The 22,975-nt window shown below is 36.4% G+C and overlaps 1 protein-coding gene across 8 annotated transcripts in view; it reads left to right on the plus strand.

Moving 5' to 3' along the window:
* NIN (ninein) overlaps positions 1–22,753 on the plus strand; it is an 80,430-nt gene extending 57,677 nt beyond the window's left edge. For 4 of the 8 annotated variants that reach the window (XM_074544091.1, XM_074544099.1, XM_074544092.1 and 1 more), the window contains 5 exons: positions 2,974–3,123; positions 3,666–3,764; positions 7,496–7,660; positions 18,636–18,749; positions 21,937–22,753. In XM_074544091.1, coding sequence (XP_074400192.1) covers positions 2,974–3,123; positions 3,666–3,764; positions 7,496–7,660; positions 18,636–18,749; positions 21,937–22,140 — 732 coding nt within the window. In that variant the 3' untranslated portion in view covers positions 22,141–22,753. Of the gene's footprint in view, positions 1–2,973; positions 3,124–3,665; positions 3,765–4,797; positions 4,859–7,495; positions 7,661–10,014; positions 10,062–14,092; positions 14,369–18,635; positions 18,750–19,674; positions 19,753–21,936 lie in introns of those variants that run through there. The other 4 variants (XM_074544095.1, XM_074544094.1, XM_074544096.1 and 1 more) reach the window with 4 other exon arrangements.
* Positions 22,754–22,975: the final 222 nt, after the last annotated feature.

Here is a 22,975-nt window from a genome sequence, read left to right on the forward strand (position 1 = left end):
TAGTCCTTGTCCAAGATTTCAAGTTAACAGAAAGATTCTTAATATTCCTAAAGTTCTTCCTGTGCAATTTCTCCAGAGAATGAGACTCCACAAAACTTTCAGGACATTTCTTTTCTTTAAATGACAATCCTGGTAATTCTCTGGAGGTCACTCAGACCACCCTGCATAAATCACAATCCAAGCAGGGTTTGAACATCTGAGACTCCACAACACTCTCAGGACATTTCTCTTCTTTAAAAGACAATCCTGATCATTCTTGTCCAAGACTTCAGTCCATCTCCAAGTTAACAGAAAGATTCTCAATATTCCTAACATTCTTCTTGTGCAATTTCTCCAGAGAATGAGACTCCACAACACTCTGAGGATATTTCTGTTATTAAAAAGACAATCCTGGTAGTCCTTGTCCAAGATTTCAGTCTAACTTCAAGTTAACAGAAAGATTCTTAATATTCCTAAAGTTCTTCCTGTGGAATTTCTCCAGAGGATGAGAGTCCACAACACACTCATGATATTTCTCTTATTTAAAAGATAATCCTGGTAATTCTCTGGAGGTCACTCAGACCACCCTGCATAGATCACAATCCAAGCAGGGTTTGAACATCTGAGACTCCACAACACACTCAAGACATTTCTCTTCTTTAAAAGACAATCCTGGTAGTCCTTGTCCAAGATTTCAAGTTAACAGAAAGATTCTTAATATTCCTAAAGTTCTTCCTGTGCCATTTCTCCAGAGAATGAGACTCCACAAAACTTTCAGGACATTTCTTTTCTTTAAAAGACAATCCTGGTAATTCTCTGGAGGTCACTCAGACCACCCTGCATAGATCACAATCCAAGCAGGGTTTGAACATCTAAGACTCCACAACACTCCCACAATATTTCTCTTCTTTAAAAGACAATCCTGGTAATTCTTGTCTAAGATTTCAGTCCAACTTCAAGTTAACAGAAAGATTGTTAATATTCCTAAAGTTCTTCCCGTGCAATTTCTCCAGAGAATGAGACTCCACAACACTCTGAGGATATTTCTTTTCTTTAAAAGACAATCTTGTCTTTTAAAGGAAAGGAATACTCTGGGAGTGTTGTGAAGTCCTTCTCCAAGATTTCAGTCCAAGTTAACAAAAAGATGCTCAATACTTCCAACTTTCTTCCTGTGCAATTTTTCCAGAGAATAAGACTCCACAAAACTTTCAGGACATTTCTTTAAAAGACAATCCTGGTAATTCTTGTCCAAGATTTCAGTCCAACTTCAAGTTAACAAAAGATTCTTAATATTCCTAATGTTCTTCTTGTGGAATTTCTCCAGAGAATGAGACTTTACAACACACTCAGGATATTTCTGTTATTTAAAAGGCAATCCTGGTAATTCTCTGGGTGTCACTCAGACCCCTTTGCACAAATCACAATCCAAGCAGGGTTTGAACATCTGAGACTCCACAACACTCCCACAATATTTCTCTTCTTTAAAAGACAATCCTGGTAATTCTTGTCCAAGATTTCAGTCCAACTCCAAGTTAACAGAAAGATTCTTAATATTCCTAAAGTTCTTCCTGTGCAATTTCTCCAGAGAATGAAACTCCACAACACTCCCAGAATATTTCTCTTATCTAAAAGACAATCCTGGTAATTCTCTGGAGGTCACTCAGACCCCTTTGCATAGATCACAATTCAAGCAGGGTTTGAACATCTGAGACTCCACAACACTCTCAGAACATTTCTCTTCTTCTTTAAAAGACAATCCTGATCATTCTTGTCCAAGATTTCAGTCCAACTCCAAGTTAACAGAAAGATTCTCAATATTCCTAACATTCTTCTTGTGCAATTTCTCCCGAGAATGAGACTCCACAACACTCTGAGGATATTTCTCTAATTTAAAAGGCAATCCTGGTAATTCTCTGGAGGTCACTCAGACCCCTTTGCATAGATCACAATCCAGGCAGGGTTTGAACATCTGAGACTCCACAACACACTCAAGACATTTCTCTTCTTTAAAAGACAATCCTGGTAATTCTTGTCTAAGATTTCAGTCCAACTTCAAGTTAACAGAAAGATTGTTAATATTCCTAAAGTTCTTCCCGTGCAATTTCTCCAGAGAATGAGACTCCACAACACTCTGAGGATATTTCTTTTCTTTAAAAGACAATCTTGTCTTTTAAAGGAAAGGAATACTCTGGGAGTGTTGTGAAGTCCTTCTCCAAGATTTCAGTCCAAGTTAACAAAAAGATGCTCAATACTTCCAACTTTCTTCCTGTGCAATTTCTCCAGAGAATAAGACTCCACAAAACTTTCAGGACATTTCTTTAAAAGACAATCCTGGTAATTCTTGTCCAAGATTTCAGTCCAACTTCAAGTTAACAAAAGATTCTTAATATTCCTAACGTTCTTCTTGTGGAATTTCTCCAGAGAATGAGACTTTACAACACACTCAGGATATTTCTGTTATTTAAAAGGCAATCCTGGTAATTCTCTGGGTGTCACTCAGACCCCTTTGCATAGATCACAATCCAAGCAGGGTTTGAATATCTGAGACTCCACAACACTCCTACAATATTTCTCTTCTTTAAAAGACAATCCTGGTAATTCTTGTCCAAGATTTCAGTCCAACTTCAAGTTAACAGAAAGATTCTTAATATTCCTAACATTCTTCTTGTGCAATTTCTTGGCTTGCAGTATTAAGTGGATTATGGGGAGGACAGAGGGAAAGGAGGCCAAGATTTCAGAAATATCCCAGAGTTTCCCAGAGCAGCTGTGGCTGCTCCTTTATCCCTGGAAATGCCCAATTCCAGCTTGGACAGGGCTTGGAGCAGCCTGGGACAGTGGGAGGTGTCCCTGCCCGTGAAATAGGATGGGATTTAAGGTCCTTTCCAACCCAAACCCACCCTGAGATTCTGCGATTCCCAAAATCAGCTGGCGTTTTAAATAAAGCGGAATTACCTGGGCCATCTTCTCCCATTTGCTGATCTCTGCTCTCCTCAGGTCCGACAGCTGGAATCCACAATCCTGTCCCTAAAGCACCAGAAGCACCAAAGCCAGGCAGGGATTGTCAAAGCCATGGAGCAGGAGAAGCTGAGCTTGAAGAGGGAGTGCGAGCAGCTGCAGAAGGAGCTGTCATCTGCCAACAGGAAGGTGAGTTTTGGGTGGAGAACACACAAATCAGCCATTTCCATCTCTCACAAGCTCCAGGGATTTTGAAATACCCCTTGAAGCAGAAGCTGTGTTTGGAGTGTTGAATGTGCCCAGGCAATGATCATCCCTCCCTCGAGTCTCCATTCTTCCCTAGAAGAAACTTTTTGCCAACAAAACCCCCAAATCTGTGGGCAATGCATTAATTTACACCCATCAACTATAAAAATTAAACCAGATATTGATAGATATCAATATATTGATATCCAATTTTCAGTGCAGCTTGGGTTGGAAAGGTACAGAATTACACCAACCTCTCAGCTAAGATGACTTTCTGCCTCTGCTGTGAATTTTGTGCTCTTTGCCTCTCCCAAATCTGTCTCTGAAGGAGCTGACAGGGCTCTGTGCATCTGCTGGGAGCAATTTTCCAAATATTCCTGATTTTTAGACTTGAGTTGTCTTGGTATTCAGTGGTTCATGAGGGGAGAAAACCAGATAAAATGAGAAATTGCTGCTTTTCTAAGGAAACTCTTTGTCTCTGATAGATCAGTCAGATGAATTCTCTTGAACGTGAACTGGAAAGCAGCTCAGAAAATGAAGGGCTGAGAAAAAAGCAAGTCAAGCTGGATGATCAGTTAATGGAGGTACTTTTCAATCAGTGTTGACTTTATCACTATTTTATTGAATTTATTTTATTTTAAAACAACTTATGGATGTGTAGCAACATGGAAAACTGATTGCAACCAGAAGAATTAACCTCTCTTCTTTCATGACCAAGCATGTTTTGTTTAAATTCACATTTGGCTTCAGATGGAAAATCAAACAGCAAAGAAAAAATTTGTTTCTGTGCTTGAGGCAAGGCTGACACTTCCCTCTTCCTTCCTAGAACATGTCCCCTCAAATTTGCTGTCTGATATTTGTGTGATGCTGCTCTTAATGTAGAAGCCTGTTCTTATTTCCTCTGGGAATAATTTGCTGAATTTCAGCTTAATATTATCTAAATAGTGAAAAAAATAGCAATTTGCACAGTTTACTCTTAATTTAAAGGCACAAGTGAAAACTTTAGTGGAGATTCTTCCCAAAGCTGCTGTAAAAGTTCTGCTGGAGATGGATCATCAAAATTTAGGAGTCCTTGGTTGTAGGAATGGGCAATTTAATTGTGTTTAGTGCATCCCATAAGGTCAGCCCAGATAAATTTGATGTCCTGGATTTGAGTTTAAAACATAATATTGAAAAAAAAAATTTAAAAACCTACAATTTTGACTTGTTCCACAAGTCAAAGCATCTTTTAGATAAGGCTTCTCTAACACTTGATAGATGGCTTCATGTTTTTCACCAAATGGGAGCCATGAGGCTGAAAACCCCATGTAATTAGTAATAAAACTGTAAAAACCTAATTAGGAAAGATGAGATTTTGACAAGTTAATGAAAAGACACTTTCTATTCCCTGTGAATTTATTTATATAGTCTTAATTAAGCTTTGGGAAAATGCCAAACACTCAAAGCCATCAACAGCCAGCCTGGGGTTGTGTTTTCTCCTGAAATGTGAATTTCAGCCATGCAGGGTTTTGGTAACCTTTTGCCAGCAGGTGTGTGCAACATCCACTCAGTGATTTGTGACTTCTAACTCTCTCTTTTGTGCCTGTTCTCCTTTTTGTCCATGGCTAACCTGGCTAGAACTCAGTGGTTGGAGCTAGCAGAGAAGGGGGCAGTTCTCTCTCTGAAATAGTGTGTGAAGGTAGAGCAATCATTTCTCACGTACCCCCATAGCATGGAGAAATTCATTCTTTTAAATTCATTTTAATGAATTCTTTTTTTTTTAATGATTTTTTTGTTGTTGTTTTTATTCCATGCATCTCTTAAGAGAAGAAGCCACTCTTCATTTCAGTGTCAATTTTGGACAGTGCACAGGTTCTCTGTGGTTCATGTGTTGTGTACCCTCAGGATCTCTGTGTGTTCCTGAGGGGTTGCCATGAAAATGGAGAGAATTCACCCCATTGCTTGCAAAAGAATTAAAATTGGAAGTGGGAGAATGAACAGTGGCTTCCTGCTCCCCCATTTCCTGTGGGGCTTGAAGGTGTTTGCATTATTTACCTCTGCATGAGACTGTCCAGTGTTTCCTGAAATTAATTCATTTCTCATCCCACCTGGCATCATCCTGATAGTTTAGCAAGCTCCTGATTGTTCCATTTTCTTCCACAGGTGAATACAGCAGGGCTAGATTGTTTTCATTGTTGTTTCATTAGTAATTATGTCTAAGATGCTGTTAACACTAATTGACTGTTTCCTCATTAGTTGCTTGTGTGCTTTGCAACATGACAGGAATCCTGAAAGAAATCCCACTAAAAACTCATTATTTTCACTGTTTATATTGTCAGGAAAAGAACAGCTCCTTTACAGACAAAGAGAACCCCTAAATAGCTTTAAAATATAGAAATAATTTAATTTGAAAGCATTTTTAAACCTATTTTGTGTTTACCTGGACCAGCAGAGATAGGGATGGTAACAGGGCCAGAAGAGCTGCACCGTTATGAAAAATATTTACAGTTAGAGATGAGATCAATAAGTGAAATATTACCTATCCAAATTGATCATTTTGCCAGCTGTGAAAGGGAATTAAAATCAGCTGTGAAAGGGAATTAAAATCAGCTGTGATAGGAAATCTAAAATCAGCTGTGATAGGAAATCTAAAATCACCAAGATAATCTCATACACCTTTTCCTAAGGGAACAGAGCAATGGTTTTAAGGTAACAGGGCCTTTATGGTCTCGGGTTTTTCTTTCTTTACGGGAAGAAATTATTAATTCTACACAAATCCCAGCTGCAAATGAGTTTGTCTGAACCATCAGGGATTTTTACTGTCCACTTCTGGTCCTTTTTAGTGTAATTAACTCTTCCAGCTGTGAGTTGCTTACCTGGGTTTTGCTTTAGTCTGGAAAAATTCTAAATTATTTCACCTGACTGTCTTAGCTCTTAATATCTCCACAGTTAGGAGAAAACATTAGGAAATATCTACAGGGTGTTATATACTGAATTTTGAAGGTAATAGCAGAGATAAATGTTCCTTAAAGACTAGAAATAATCAGAACAATTTCAGCCTTCCCCTTGAAATGGAAAATTATTGGTACTTGAAGCTCACCAACTAAATTTGTGTAGGAATTCATCCAAAATTCAGTGATTGTATAATTCAGGCCTGAAATGATGAATCAAAGCCCAGCTTCCTTTGTGTGAAATTCCATCTTTTGTCACCTCTGTCACCAAGTCCAGCCTTGTTTCCCTTGGGCATGAAAAATCTGAGATCAGGCTGCTCCTGGAGCACCCCTGGCAGAGGGAGCAGGTGCTGATGTTGGGATTCGGGGTTTTGCAGATGCTCCTGGTGCTGATGTTGGGATTTGGGGTTTTGCAGATGCTTTTGGGGCAGCCCTGGTACATGATTTTGGGATTTGGGGTTTTGCAGAAACTCTGGAGCAGCCAGGAGCAGGTGCTGATTTTTGGATTTGGGGTTTTGCAGATGCTCCTGGTGCTGATGTTGGGAGTTTTGGGTTTTGCGGATGCTCCTGGTGCTGATGTTGGGATTTTGGGTTTTTCAGGAGCAGGCGCTCATGTTGAGATTTGGTGTTTTCCTGATGCTTTTGAGGCACCTCTGGCAGAGGGAGCAGTGCTGATTTTGGGGTTTTGCAGATGTTCCTGGTGCTGATGTTGGGATTTGGGATTTTGCAGATGCTCCTGGTGCTGATTTTGGGGTTTTGGGGTTTTGCAGATGCTCCTGGTGCTGATTTTGGGGTTTGGGATTTTGCAGATGCCCTGGCAGAGGGAGCAGTGCTGATTTTGGGGTTCAGGATTTTGCAGATGCTGTGGGGCACAGGGAGCAGTGCTGAGTTTTGGATTTGGGGGGTTTGCAGATCCCCTGGGGCAGAGGGAGCAGTGCTGATTTTGGGATTCAGGATTTTGCAGATGCTCCTGGTGCTGATTTTGGGATTTGGGGGGTTTGCAGATCCCCTGGGGCAGAGGGAGCAGTGCTGATTTTGGGATTCAGGATTTTGCAGATGCCCTGGGGCAGAGGGAGCAGGTGCTGATGTTGGGAGTTTTGGGTTTTGCAGATGCTCCTGGTGCTGATTTTGGGATTTGGGGGGTTTGCAGATGCTCCTGGTGCTGATTTTGGGGTTTTGCAGACGCCCTGGGGCACAGGGAGCAGTGCTGATTTTGGGGTTTGGGGGTTTTGCAGACGCCCTGGGGCACAGGGAGCAGTGCTGATTTTGGGGTTTTGCAGATGCTCTGGGGCACAGGGAGCAGTGCTGATTTTGGGATTCAGGATTTTGCAGATGCTCTGGGGCACAGGGAGCAGTGCTGATTTTGGGATTTCGGGGTTTTGCAGAAGCTGCAGGCCAGGGGGATGCATAGCCAGGGCTCCCCGCAGCACGGCTGTGCCCCGGTGCCCCGGGAGCAGCTCCTGCAGCTGCAGCTGCTGCAGGCCGAGAGGAGGAGCCAGCACCTGCAGGAAGAGCTCCAGCGCAGAGCCCCAGGGACAGACACGCAGCAGGTAAGGCCCTCCCACCTGAAAGTCACCATTTTTAAAGGATTTGCTTTGGTTCTCTTGGGGTTTTTTTGGTTTTTTTTGTTTTTTCTTGATCCTGGTGAGATCCTTTCTCTGTTTATGCCAGTTGAAAAGTGAGATTTCATGGCAGCAAGGATGTGTGTAAAAATGCTGTTTCAGCCAGAGCTTTGTTCTGAAGTCCTCTTAATTTTATTTTGATATCAAACCACTCCCATCCACATTTAACTGGCTTTTCTCCTTCTGCTTCATGTGCAGTGAGTGTTTTTAGAGGCTTTTTTTGTTGTTTCTTTACCTCATGACCCTGTCTAGAACTATGAATTTTAAAATATACCACACCAAATATTGCACAGGCGCCCATCACGCCAAATCCGAATTTGGGCCGCTGCTGTCACAGGGAATTGTGTCAGCTGTGGCAGAGCAGAACACAAATTAATCCTATTAATCCTTTTTTCTGAGGTTTTTCCTAATCCTTTTTCTTCCTGATTTGGCCATCAGACAGGACACTGTTACTGCTGTACAGAAACTTCAACTTTTCTGAGGGAAAACCAATTCCAAGGCAGATTAATTCATCCACTCACTTTTAGGGTTTACTTTTTACCTTATAAAACTGAATTTAGGCAATAAAAAGTTTGCATCTGCCATAAAAAAATTTCCAAATTATCCTTTTCTTCAAATTAATTGGATGTCTAAATGTCTAAAGCTTTGGCTCAGGCCAAATAATGTCTTAAAATAATATTACAGCTTTACCTTATAAGAAAGATAAGGTAAAGTTTAAGTAACCTAAATTTATATTTAATATTTTATCTGGTTTAGATTAGATATTTATTTAGATTTACACATAGTAACCTAAATTTCTATTTAGTATTTTATCTATTTTAAATTAGATATTTATTTAGATTTACACGTAGACAAATAAATTAGATAAAATACTATTAGCTATTTATTCATCTGGTAGCAGGGAAAAAAGATCCCTCTTGTATTTTAAATTTAGCTTGCAGTTACGCTTTAAAAAAAAACAAAAAAATAATAACAATAATAACAATAAAATTATTACTGTTGTTGTTATTATTAATGTTACTATTGTTGTTGTTATTATTATATTATTATTGTTATATAACAATAATAACAATAATAACAATAAAATTATTACTGTTGTTGTTATTATTAATGTTACTATTGTTGTTGTTATTATTATATATTATTATTGTTATATAACAATATTATATAACAATATATTATAACAATACATTATAACAATATATTATATATATTATTATTGTTATATAACAATAATAACAATAATAACAATAATAATAATAAAATTATTACTGTTGTTATTATTAATGTTACTATTATTGTTGTTATTATTATATTATTATTGTTATATAACAATAATAACAATAATAACAATAAAATTATTTCTGTTGTTATTATTAATGTTACTATTATTGTTATTATATTATTATTGTTATATAACAATAATAACAACAATAATAATAATAAAATTATTACTGTTGTCATTATTATTATTATTATTATTATTATTATTATTATTATTATTATTATTATTATTATTATTATTATTATTATTATTAGTGCCACCAAGACTTTGAAGCTCAAATATCTCTGAATGTGGGAATAAATATTCCAGAAAAAAGGTATTACAGATAGAGTATAGGCAGTAACCAGTTTTTAAAGTATCCAAAACTTGGAGTATTTTTTTTTTTTTAAAGAAAAGCATAAAATCAAAATGTTTCATTAAAAAATAAAAGCAAATCATTTCAGGTTAAGTAGAAATAAATTGATTTTCAGGTTCCTTTCCAGAAGTGCATCACCACAGGCTGATGTACTTTGTTCCCATGCCATGGGGAGCAAAATTCAAGCAGCTGAATTTCAAAATCAATCACAGCCACATTGCAGCAGGGGCAAATGGAATGTGCTGGGATTGCACTGGGAGTGATGAGTTTGTAATTTAGATTTTGGAACAGTCTGGAACTTGCAGTTCTAGAGATGAATTGCTCCTGCATTTCCTGGAAAAGCTTTGGGAATTTAAAAATCCTTAGGCTTTTAAAATAAGTGCTGTCAATGCACTAATGCACTTAATCCTTTTAATTTTTTTCCTTAAAATGAGTGAATATTCTGCTTTATCACACTTTTGCTACAGAACTTTCTAAACCATTATTAAAAACCTGCACTTGTAAACAAAGCCAGATTTATTTGTTTTTCTCCGCTTTGTGAGCACCCCCTGCTTGAGTCTCTGTTGATTTTTCTTTGCCATCCTGATTTTTTGGGTTTATCATTGAGTTGAGAGCTCATGTCCCTTTTAATGTCCCCTTCAGCACCCTGAAAACTTCCCTGCTAATCCCTCTCCATCATCCTTTCACCAGTGAGTACAAGGCCAGCTTGTCTCCATGTGTAAAATAAATCATATTTATAAATAATTTAGTTCTGCCGCTTTGCTTTTTTGCAGCTTTTTAGATGGTATCCAAAGTTTTCCCCCCCTTTTTTTTTAATTTTGTGTTTATCCTGCTTTGCAGTTTCCATTGCTTTGTGCTCCTGGTTGTCTGTGGCTTTTCATTTATTTTGCAGTCAGTCCTGAGTTATTCTCACCCAAAGGCTGCTGTTACATGTTTAAATTTCACTAAATTAAATTAAATTATAACAGCTGTTTGCACTGTGTTAACCTGTCTGGACTCTTCTGAATTTCCAATTTTTGTTTGTGCTGTGCCAGTGCTGTGATTACCTCATATCCCTTTCTTAATAAATAAATAAATTTGGGAGCCTGTTAATTACCCAGTGCTCCCCAAAGCTTGCCTAGCACTGATTAATATTTGTACAGCTCTTTATTTCAAATTCCATCTCACTCCGAGGGAAAAACAACAAAGTTTGAGATAGAAATGCAAAGTTTTCAAAGGAGAAGCCAGTTTGGCTGCATTTTCCCCAAATAATTGGCAATCTAAGATTTAATATATATATCGAAATATAGATCTATTATAGTTATATATAATATTTAGCTACATGTTTTCCCAAATGCTTGGAAATCTGTGAGGTTTTACATATATATAAAAAAGATATATATGCATACATACATATATAAATAAAAATATTTTTATATAATGTTTGGCTATATTTTTCCCAAATGCTTGGCAATCTGTGAGGTTTTATATATATATAAAAAAGATATATATGCATACATACATATATAAATAAAAATATTTTTATATAATGTTTGGCTATATTTTTCCCAAATGCTTGGCAATCTGTGAGATTCTACAGATATATTTTAAACATCTATACATTATAACATCTGTATATTTAAATATCTATATATTATATTTATATGTCTGGATACACATTTCCCACATGCTTGGCAATCTGTGAGGTTATATATATATTTATATATATTTAAAATATATATATTAAATTGATAATAATGTTTGGATACATTTTTCCCCAAAGCTTGGCAATCCGTAAGATTTTATGCATATATTTTAAATATCTATACATTATAATGTCCGTATATTTAAATATCTATATATTATATTTATATATTATGTCTGGATACATTTTTCCCAAAAGCTTGGCAATCTGAGATTTTATATATATATTTTTTTAAATAGACATATATATATATATATATAATATTTATATATAATGTTTGGCTATATTTTTCCCAAATTCTTGGCAACCTGAGTTTTTATATATACTATATTAGATTTTCATGCTATAAATGAGATTTTTAGAGAGAGAGGGGAGGATTTCCTCTAAAAAACTTTATCTCAATCACGTCCACTGATCTTTTAAAAACCATAAATGTAGAAAACACTCCTCAATCTCCCAGCTAATATTGATATTTACAGCTATAAAATAGAAAATATTGCAGTGCTAATATTGATATTTACAGCTGTAAAATAGAAAATATTGCAGTGCTAATATCGATATTTACGGCTATAAAATAGAAAATATTGCAGTGCTGATGTCAATACTCACAGCTATAAAATAGAAAATATTGCAGTGCTGATATTGATATTTACAGCTATAAAACAGAAAATATTGCAGTGCTGATGTCAATACTTGGAGCTATAAAATAGAAAATATTGCAGTGCTAATATTGATATTTACAGCTATAAAACAGAAAATATTGCAGTGCTGATGCCAACATTTACAGCTGCAAAATAGAAAATATTGCAGTGCTGATGTCAATGCTTACATCTATAAAATAGAAAATATTGCAGTGCTAATATCGATATTCACAGCTGTAAAATAGAAAATATTGCAGTGCTGCTGTCAATACCTACAGCTATAAAATAGAAAATATTGCAGTGCTGCTGTCAATACCTACAGCTATAAAACAGAAAATATTGCAGTGCTGCTGTCAATATTTACAGCTGTAAAATAGAAAATATTGCAGTGCTGATATCGATATTTACAGCTATAAAATAGAGAATATTGCAGTGCTGCTGTCAATATTTACACTATAAAACAGAAAACATTGCAGTGCTAATATTGATATTTACAGCTATAAAAAAATATTGCAGTGCTGATGTCAATACCTACAGCTGTAAAATAGAAGATATTGCAGTGCTGATGCCAATACTCACAGCTATAAAATAGAAGATATTGCAGTGCTAATATTGATATTTACCGCTGTAAAACAGAAAATATTGCAGTGCTGACGTCAGTATTTACAGCTATAAAGCAGAAAATATTGCAGTGCTGATGCCAGTACTCAGAGCTATAAAATAGAAAATATTGCAGTGCTGATGTCAATGCTTAGAGCTATAAAATAGAAAATATTGCAGTGCTGATATCGATATTTACAGCTGTAAAATAGAAAATATTGCAGTGCTAATAACGATATTTACAGCTATAAAATAGAAAATATTGCAGTGCTGATGTCAATGCTAAGAGCTATAAAATAGAAAATATTGCAGTGCTGATATCGATATTTACAGCTGTAAAATAGAGAATATTTCAGTGCTGATGCCAATACTCACAGCTATAAAATAGAAAATATTGCAGTGCTGATATTGATATTTACAGCTATAAAAAAATATTGCAGTGCTAATATCGATATTTACGGCTATAAAATAGAAAATATTGCAGTGCTGATATTGATATTTACAGCTATAAACTAGAAAATATTGCAGTGCTAATATTGATATTTACAGCTATAAAAAAATATTGCAGTGCTGATGCCAATACTCAGAGCTATAAAATAGAAAATATTGCAGTGCTGCTGTCAATATTTACAGCTATAAAATAGAAAATATTGCAGTGCTGATGTCAATACCTACAGCTGTAAAATAGAAAATGTTGCAGTGCTGATGCCAATACTTAGAGCTATAAAATAGAAAATATTGCAGTGCTAATATCGATATTTACGGCTATAAAATAGAAAATATTGCAGTGCTGATGCCAATACTCAGAGCTATAAAATAGAAAATATTGCAGTGCTGATGTCAATATTTACAGCTATAAGATAGAAAATATTGCAGTGCTAATATCGATATTCACAGCTATAAAATAGAAAATATTGCAGTGCTGATGTCAATCCTTTGAGCTATAAAACAGAAAATATTGCAGTGCTGATGCCAATACCTCCAGCTATAAACCAGCAAATCCCCTGCATGTTTTCCCCGTGTGTGTGTGTGTATTTCCCTGTCCCGCGTTGCCCGCCCTGCCCTGCCGTGCTGTTCCTGCCCTCAGTGTGTGTGTGTGTATTTCCCGTGCCCTGCCGTGCCGTTCCTGCCCTCAGTGTGTGTGTGTGTATTTCCCCTGCCCTGCCCTGCCGTGCCGTTCCTGCCCTCAGTGTGTGTGTGTGTATTTCCCCTGTCCCGCCGTGCCCCGTTCCTGCCCTCAGTGTGTGTGTGTGTATTTCCCTGCCCCGCGTTGCCTGCCCTGCCTTGCCCTGTTCCTGCCCTCAGTGTGTGTGTGTGTATTTTCCCCTGCCCTGCCCTGCCGTGCCGTTCCTGCCCTCAGTGTGTGTGTGTATTTCCCCTGCCGTGCCGTGCCGTTCCTGCCCTCAGTGTGTGTGTGTGTATTTCCCTTGCCTGCCCTGCCGTGCCGTTCCTGCCCTCAGTGTGTGTGTGTGTATTTCCCCTGCCCTGCCGTGCCGTTCCTGCCCTCAGTGTGTGTGTGTATTTCCCCTGCCCTGCCGTGCCGTTGCTGCCCTCAGTGTGTGTGTATTTCCCTGCCCTGCCGTGCCGTTCCTGCCCTCAGTGTGTGTGTGTGTGTGTATTTCCCTGCCCTGCCGTGCCGTTCCTGCCCTCAGTGTGTGTGTGTGTATTTTCCCTTGCCTGCCGTGCCGTTCCTGCCCTCAGTGTGTGTGTGTATTTCCCCTGCCGTGCCGTTCCTGCCCTCAGTGTGTGTGGCCGCCGCTCCCCGGTGAACTGTGCCCGTTCCGTCTCTCCGCAGGCCGCGCCCCCGGAGCAGCGAGCGGTGCACGCGGATTCCTGCCGCAGGATCGGGCACCTCTGAGCGCGGGGCTGCTCCTCAGCCCGCTCCTTGCCGTCATAGACACTCACACACAACTGGCATAAGCTCAGAAACTTGAGGATCAAAGCTTTTTTTTTTTCACCTGTTTTTCCTTTATTTTTTCCTAATTTTTTCCTAATTTCCTTTATTTTTCCCTTATTTTCTTCCTTTATTTTTCCCTTGCTTTTTCCCTTTTTTTCCTGATTTCCTTTATTTTTTCCTTTATTTTTTCCTTTATTTTTTCCTTTATATTTTTCCTTTATTTTTTTCCCTTTTTTTCCCTTTATTTTTTTTCCCTTTATTTTTTTTTCCCTTTATTTTTTTTCCCTTTATTTTTTTTCCCTTTATTTTTTTCCATTTATTTTTTTCCCTTTATTATTTTTCCCTTTATTATTTTTTCTCTTTATTATTTTTTTCCCTTGATTTTTTTCCCTTTATTTTTTCCCCTATATTTTTTCCTTTATATTTTTTCTTATATTTTTTCTTTTATTTTTTCTTTTATTTTTTCCTTTATTTTTTTCCGTTTATTATTTTTTCCCTTTATTTTTTTCCCTTTATTTTTTTCCCTTTATTTTTTTTCCCTTTATTTTTTTTCCCTTTATATTTTTCCCTTTATATTTTTCCCTTTATATTTTTCCCTTTTATTTTTTTCCTTTTATTTTTTCCCTTTATTTTTTTTCTCCCTTTATTTTTCCCCTTTATCTTTTCCCCTTTATCTTTTCCCCTATATTTTTTTCCTTTATATTTTTTCCTTTATATTTTTCTTTTATTTTTTCTTTTATTTTTTCCTTTATTTTTTTCCTTTATTGTTTTTCCCTTTATTGTTTTTCCCTTTATTATTTTTCCCTTTATTATTTTTCCCCCTTTATTTTTCCCCCTTTATTTTTCCCCCTTTATTTTTCCCCCTTTATTTTTCCCCCTTTATTTTCCCCCTTTATTATTTTTCCCCCTTTATTATTTTTCCCCCTTTATTATTTTTCCCCCTTTATTATTTTTCCCCCTTTATTTTTTCCCCCTTTATTGTTTTCCCCCTTTATTTTTTCCCCCTTCATTTTTTTTCCCCCTTTATTTTTTCCCTCTATTTTTTCCCTCTATTTTTCCCCTTTCTTTCCCTTCATTTTTCCCTTTTCTTTCTTTATTTTTTCTTTCTTTCTTTTTCTTTATTTTTTCTTTCTTTATTTATTTTTCCTTTCTTTATTTATTTTTTCTTTATTTATTTTCCTTTCTTTTTCTCCTTTATTTATTTTTGTTTTCTCTTTTCCTTTTTTCCTTTTGTTTTTCTTTTTTCTCCCAAAAACCAGCAAAAAAAAAAGTCTCCACAGTGTTATTTTCTTATTTATTTGTCTAGAAGCTATTTTGTGAAAGCTCAGAAGCTTCCAGAAGCTTTTTAAAATTTGTTACAAACGGGTTTTATTTATGTTATTTAAAATGTGCAGTTGTTCAGTATGGGAAAGAGCCTATTTTTCTCAAATGGTACTAATTTTATATGAGATTTGAAGAAAACCTGGGGTATTTATACTGCATTTTTGTACAAGATGTATAAACTTTTTAACAGGGAAAGATGACTTTTTTTTTTGATGTAAATGAAAAATAAAATCTTTTTTTTTAAGCATAATGTCTCTTGTCTTCATAGAAATCAATAATTTGTACTTCAAGAATGAACAAGGTTTAGACAAAATATTTTTATCTTTGATGATGAACATTGTTATATCAGGACTTCTGGGAAATATTTGTGGTAGGGATATGCTAGAGTACAGAAACTCAGCTTTTCTTTAGCAGATGTACCTGAAAATTTCAGAAAATGAGAAATCTTCTGCTGCTGTGGCCATAAAATAAAAAACGGGAAATTATTGTTTATTGGCCAAAATTGTCGTTTTTATTTTGTCTCAAACTAGGATTTTCATAAAATCTTAGTAATTTATTAGAATTTAATTAATCAATTTAATCCTAATTTAATTAAATTAGGATTTTAATACCTTAATAGTTGAGCACAACACCTCTTTAAGCCCTGTGATTTTTCGTGTTGGAGCCATGAATTATTTCAGCTGTTTGCTTGTAAATATCTTTTTTTTCCTCCTATTTTAAATGACCTTAAAGCTGACTTCTCCCATTTAACATGAAATAATGAGAAGTGAAAATATTTAAGGCAAAAAAAAAAAAAAAAACCAGGAAAACAGGGATGACAGGAATTGAGACCCCTCTAATTCTTATTTTCCACGTAATTTCTCCCTCAGGCCTCCTGCAACCAATGCAAAGTGGAATGGTGAATTCCAGGTTTGGAATTCCAATCAAATTCCATGAATTGAGAAAAATACCCACTCCACCCACACAGTAAAACTGTTTTCTGGGTGACTCTGGTGTAAATTTTTTCATAAAAATAGATTATCACGCAACCTCATGCACAGATTTGAGTTGCTGGCGCTGCAGCAAATAAAATGTGGAGTGAAATTAAATCTCCCCCTCAGGGGGATCATTTTGGGGTTTCAATGAGGAAATTTTGATTTCTGCTCCTCCACAAGTGTGGGATGGGTTTGGGTTTGTTTTATTTTGGGTTGCTGCTTTCTCAGGTTTTCATCTTCTCCAATGATGCCTGGAATTGGAGTAACAAACCAGCGTTAAAATAAAATCTCAAATTTCCTGCAGTCAGTGTTTAAAGTTCCTAAATCCAAACAGGTTCTTTTGTAATTCCTGTAATTCCTGATATTTCTTATTTATTTGGGAAAATTTCCCTCAAAATTTGTGTAACGTGACACAGAATTATGATTTTTTTAGTTACACTCTCACCTTGCTGAAGGAAAACCAGTTTAGGGTTATGAAAATGAATCTAAAAATATGTAAAAAATGTAGTTTATAATCCTACTTCTTTTGGATATTACTCAAGTTCTTTTGTAATTCCTGATGTTTCTTATTTATTTGGGAAAATTTCCCTCAGGTGTTTGTGTAACATGACATGGAATTATGATTGTTTTAGTTACACTCTCACCTTGCTGAAGAAAAACCAGTTTAGGGTTGTGAAAATTAATCTAAAAAGATGCAAAAAATGAAGTTTGGAATCCTTCTTTTGGATATTACTCAAGGGGTTTTTTGTAATTCCTGGTGTTTCTTATTTATTTGGGAAAATTTCCCTCAGGTGTTTGTGTAATATGACAGGGAATTATGACACTTTTAGTGACACTCTCACCTTGCTGAAGAAAAACCAGTTTAGGGTTATGAAAATTAATCTAAAAAGATGCAAAAAATGAAGTTTGGAATCCTTCTTTTGGATATTACTCAAGTTCTTTTGTAATTCCTGATGTTTCTTATTTATTTGGGAAAATTTTCCCCTCAGGTGTTTGTGTAACGTGACACAATTATGATTTTATAGTTACACTCTCACCTTGCTGAAGAAAAACCAGTTTAGAGTTATGAAAATTAATCTAAAAAGATGCAAAAAATGAAATTTGGAATCCTTCTTTTGGATATTACTCAAGTTCTTTTGTAATTCCTGATATTTCTTATTTATTTTGGAAGATTTCCCTCAGGTGTTCGTGTAACATGACACACAATTATGATGCTTTTACTTACAAACACCTTGCTGAAGAAAAATCAGTTTAGAGTTATGAAAATTAATCTAAAAAGATGCAAAAAATGTAGTTTGGAATCCTTCTTTTGGATATTACTCAAGTTCTTTTGTAATTCCTGATATTTCTTATTTATTTGGGAAATTTTCTGTCAGGTATTTGTGTAACATGACATGGAATTATGATTTTTTAGTTACACTCTCACCTTGCTGAAGAAAAACCAGTTTAGGGTTATGAAAATGAATCTAAAAATATGTAAAAAATGTAGTTTGGAATCCTTCTTTTGGATATTACTCAAGTTCTTTTTTAATTCCTGATGTTTCTTATTTATTTGGGAAGATTTTCCTCAGGTGTTCGTGTAACATGACACAGAATTATTATGCTATTACTTACCAACACCTTGCTGAAGAAAAACCAGCTTAGGGTTATGAAAACTAATCTAAAATATGTAAAAAATGTAGTTTATAATCCTTCTTTTTGGATATTAGTCAGTTTTAAGGGATCTCTGGCATGGCAGAGTTACATTGTCAAGCATGACCTTATAACTTCACCTGATTTTTATTCTAAAACCATTAAATTGGCATTTTGTTTCCCACATTCATCAGAAATTTGGCAGCGCCCAAGAACAAGAAAAGGAAATTATCCAGCTCTGTTACAGACCAGACAGAAGAAATTCTGAATTTTATGTCATTTTTCCTTGATTTGGTAATTTCAAATGCAACTTGCTTGGAAATCCAGTGCAACGCTGAGAGTGATGCCATGAATATTTTGCTTTAATTAAAGGTTTATTAATTTAATTGCCTCTAAATCAGACTGAAACGTGGATGGCCACCAATTTTCTTGAGCATAAACTACAAAAACAAAACAGACTGGTGAATGGGAACTGATTTTTGACTGATTTTCACATAAATTGAATTTTCCAGGAGGGTCATGAGCAGCTCCTGAAAATGATGGAAGAGAGAATGATGGACGTGGAGCAGAAATTAAGGCTGGTGAAGAGGCTTCTCCAGGATAAAGTCAATCAGCTGAAAGAACAAGTAAGTGTTCCTGGATTTCCTCAAACCTTCCCCCATTCCTTCTCCAAACCCCTAAGAAAGCAAAAAGCTGACAGCTGTTGTTCAGAATAAAGTTAAAAGCGGTTTTATTTCATTTTATTCTGAGCTTAACTGCAGCGTGTTCGCCCAAAATTCACAAATTCACTGGGGACTGAATCGACTTCTCATTAATTTCCTAAATCAAGAAACAAAAATCAAATTTCAACTGAGGGCGCTAATTGAAAAAGTTGCTTGGGAAAGGAGGAAAAAATAAATAATTTTCTGAGGAGAAAAGATTGATTTCTTTAAGGCCTCCTGCCCCAAATTCATCCTTTGTTTGATGCAGTTTTGGGGTTTTTGGAAGCATCTCTGTGGGATCACTGGGCTTGTGGATTCTTTGTGCACTGAATTTATCCTTAGAGGAGAAATGCTGAAAAGGAGAATTCACCTGAGGAGAATTAATTCAATTTGAATCCCTCTGTTGCCAATCCCATCTCCTTAAAAACCTTTCCAGTCTCAAAAATTTCTGAGATTTTCTCAAAAACTTTTTTATTATCTCTAAAGACCCTGGGTTTTTGATGAGAGGAGTGGGGTTTTCTTTTGATTTTTGAGCTATAATTGAACACATTCAATGTTCACCAACCCCAGCTCCTTAAAAACCTTTCCAGTCTCAAAACTTCCACAGCATCTCTGAAGACTCTGGGTTTTTAATGAGAGGAATAGGGTTTTATTTTGATATTTGAGCAATAATTAACACATTCAAGGGTCACCAACCCCATCTCCTTAAAAACCTTTCTGTGTTTTCAATGAGAGGAGTGGGGTTTTACTTTGATATTTGAATTATAATTTACACATTCACCTACTTCCCACCTCCTTTTGGGGTTTTTCTTTGCCTTTTGCTGAGTCCCTTGTCCCATTCTCACCCCAGCTTTCCAAGAACACCAAGAGTTACCAACCCCAAAAAAACCTTTCCAGTCTCAAAAATTTCTGAGATTTTCTCAAAAATTTCTGAGATTTTCTCAAAAACTTTTTTATTATCTCTAAAGACCCTGTGTTTTTAATGAGAGGAGTGGGGTTTTATTTTGATATTTGAGCAATAATTAACACATTCAAGGGTCACCAACCCCATCTCCTTAAAAACATTTCTGGGTTTTTAATGAGAGGAGTGGGGTTTTATTTTGATATTTGAATTACAATTAACACATTCACCTACTTCCAACCTCCTTTTGGGTTTTCTTTGCCATTTGCTGAGTTCCTTGTCCCATTCCCAGCTTTCCAAGAACACCAAGAGTTACCAACCCCAGCTCCTTAAAAACCTTTCTGGGTTTTTGATGAGAGGAGTGGGGTTTGACTTTGATATTTGAATTATAATTACACATTCAAGGGTCACCAACTCCATCTCCTTAAAAAACCCCTTCCAATCTCCCAACTTCCACAGCATCTCTGAAGACCCCGCGTTTTTAATGAGAGGAGTGGGGTTTTATTTTGATATTTGAGCAATAATTAACACATTCACCTACTTTCCCATCTCCTTTTGAGTTTTTCTTTGCCTTTTGCTGAGTCCCTTGTCCCATTCCCAGCTTTCCAAGAACACCAAGGGTCACCAACCCCAAAAAAACCTTTCCAATCTCAAAAATTTCTGAGATTTTCTCAAAAACTTTTTTATTATCTCTAAAGACCCTGGGTTTTTAATGAGAGGAGTGGGGTTTTATTTTGATTTTTGAGCTATAATTGAACACATTCAAGGGTTACCAACTCCATCTCCTTAAAAAATCTTGTCTCAAAAATTTCTGAGCATCTCTAAAGACCCCGTGTTTTTAATGAGAGGAGTGGGGTTTTACTTTGATATTTGAATTATAATTAATGCATTCACCTACTTCCCACCTTTTTTGGGGTTTTTCTTTGCCTTTTGCTGAGTCCCTTGTCCCATTCCCACCTCACCTTTCCAAGAACACCAAGAGTTACCAATCCCAGCTCCTTAAAAACCTTTCTGGGTTTTTAATGAGAGGAGTGGGGTTTTACTTTAATATTTGAATTATAATTTACACATTCATCTACTTTCCCATCTCCTTTTGGGTTTTCTTTGCCTTTTGCTGAGTTCCTTGTCCCATTCTCACCCCAGCTTTCCAAGAACACCAAGGGTTACCAACCCCAAAAAAACCTTTCCAGTCTCAAAAATTTCTGAGATTTTCTCAAAAACTTTTTTATTATCTCTAAAGACCCTGGGTTTTTAATGAGAGGAGTGGGGTTTTATTTTGATTTTTGAGCTATAATTGAACACATTCAAGGGTTACCAACCCCATCTCCTTAAAAACCTTTCCAGTCTCAACAATTTCTGAGCATCTCTAAAGACCCTGTGTTTTTAATGAGAGGAGTGGGGTTTTATTTTGATATTTGAATTATAATTAACACATTCACCTACTTCCCATCTCCTTTTGAGTTTTTCTTTGCCTTTTGCTGAGTTCCTTGTCCCATTCCCAGCTTTCCAAGAACACCAAGGGTTACCAACCCCAAAAAAACCTTTCCAGTCTCAAAAATTTCTGAGATTTTCTCAAAAACTTTTTTATTATCTCTAAAGATCCTGGTTTTTTAATGAGAGGAGTGGGGTTTTACTTTGATTTTTGAGATATAATTGAACACATTCAATGGTCACCAACCCTAAAAAAACCTTTCCAGTCTCAAAAATTTCTGAGCATCTCTGAAGACCCTGGGTTTTTAATGAGAGGAGTGGGGTTTGACTTTAATATTTGAATTATAATTAATGCATTCACCTACTTCCCACCTCTTTTGGGGTTTTTCTTTGCCTTTTGCTGAGTTCCTTGTCCCATTCCCAGCTTTCCAAGAACACCAAGGGTTACCAACCCCAAAAAAACCTTTCCAATCTCAAAAATTTCTGAGATTTTCTCAAAAACTTTTTTATTATCTCTAAAGACCCTTGGTTTTTAATGAGAGGAGTGGGGTTTTACTTTGATTTTTGAGCTATAATTGAACACATTCAAGGGTCACCAACTCCATCTCCTTAAAAAATCTTGTCTCAAAAATTTCTGAGCATCTCTAAAGACTCTGGGTTTTCAATGAGAGGCGTGGGGTTTGACTTTAATATTTGAATTATAATTAATGCATTCACCTACTTCCCACCTGTTTTGGGGTTTTTCTTTGGCTTTTGCTGAGTTCCTTGTCCCATTCCCAGCTTTCCAAGAACACCAAGGCTGATGCCATGGTCAAGGATCTCTACGTGGAGAACGCGCAGCTGCTGAAGGCCCTGGAGGTGACAGAGCAGAGGCAGAAAAGTGCAGAGAGGAAGAATTATCTGCTGGAAGAGAAAATTGCCAACCTCAACAGAATAGTGAAGAATTTGGCCTCCCCCTCCTTCAGCCCAGAGATCAGGTCATAGCAAAGCTGTTGTGTGTCACAGCCCCTGCACTTTACTGAAATGGGAATATTTCAGCTTCTCACGGCGTTGCCTTTTTTTACTGAATGAGTTTTGGTTACAAATGCCTCCCCAGAGAGCACAGAGCTGATTCCCAAAATGGACACTACCAAAGGAGAATTTTGTTGGTTCCCAAATTGGGTTTCTGCTAAGTTTTGCCTCAAAATAATCATCACTATGTAAAAATCCTCAAATTTATGTTTTTCTAGGTTAACCTATTTTGATGCCTTGGCTTTCATTACAATCCAAATTCTGAATTACCTGTACTGGATCATCTAGATTGAAGCAAAGGCCTAAAGAAAACTCAGATTGTTGAACTGAAAACTTAATATTTTCAGCTTTCTAAAACAGCTCCAAACCTAGAAATGCTGATGGGTCAGTCTTCAACACTGAGCAAAAATGTAATTGAAGGCAAGACTTTGCTGCTGTGGGCTGTGTGTCCTGTGAACTGGTTCTGGTTTCTCTAAAGCAATTATTCATCAGGCTTCTGGGTTGTTCTTCATGGCTGTCTCTCTGCAGAGCTCAGAAAAAAAGAGATTTATTTAAAATACAGAACTAGACTACTGCCTCCAACTAAGTGTGACAATATTTCATCTGAAGGACTTTCCCAACTAGCAAATAAAGACTATAATTTCCTTTTTTTTATTTAAGCTGTGCTGCCAGACAACTCTGAATTGTAGAGGCCTTACTGGTTTTGTACATGGAAATAAGTTAAAGCAAGGAAGAGTCACTCGGGAGAAGCAGAGCTGGGAGCTTTGTTTGTGTGATTTGTAAATTCAGTAAAGCAGTGCCGTGTGTT

Source organism: Zonotrichia albicollis, chromosome 6 (genome assembly GCF_047830755.1).
Source record: "Zonotrichia albicollis isolate bZonAlb1 chromosome 6, bZonAlb1.hap1, whole genome shotgun sequence".
In the NCBI taxonomy this organism is placed as follows: Eukaryota; Metazoa; Chordata; class Aves; order Passeriformes; family Passerellidae; genus Zonotrichia; species Zonotrichia albicollis.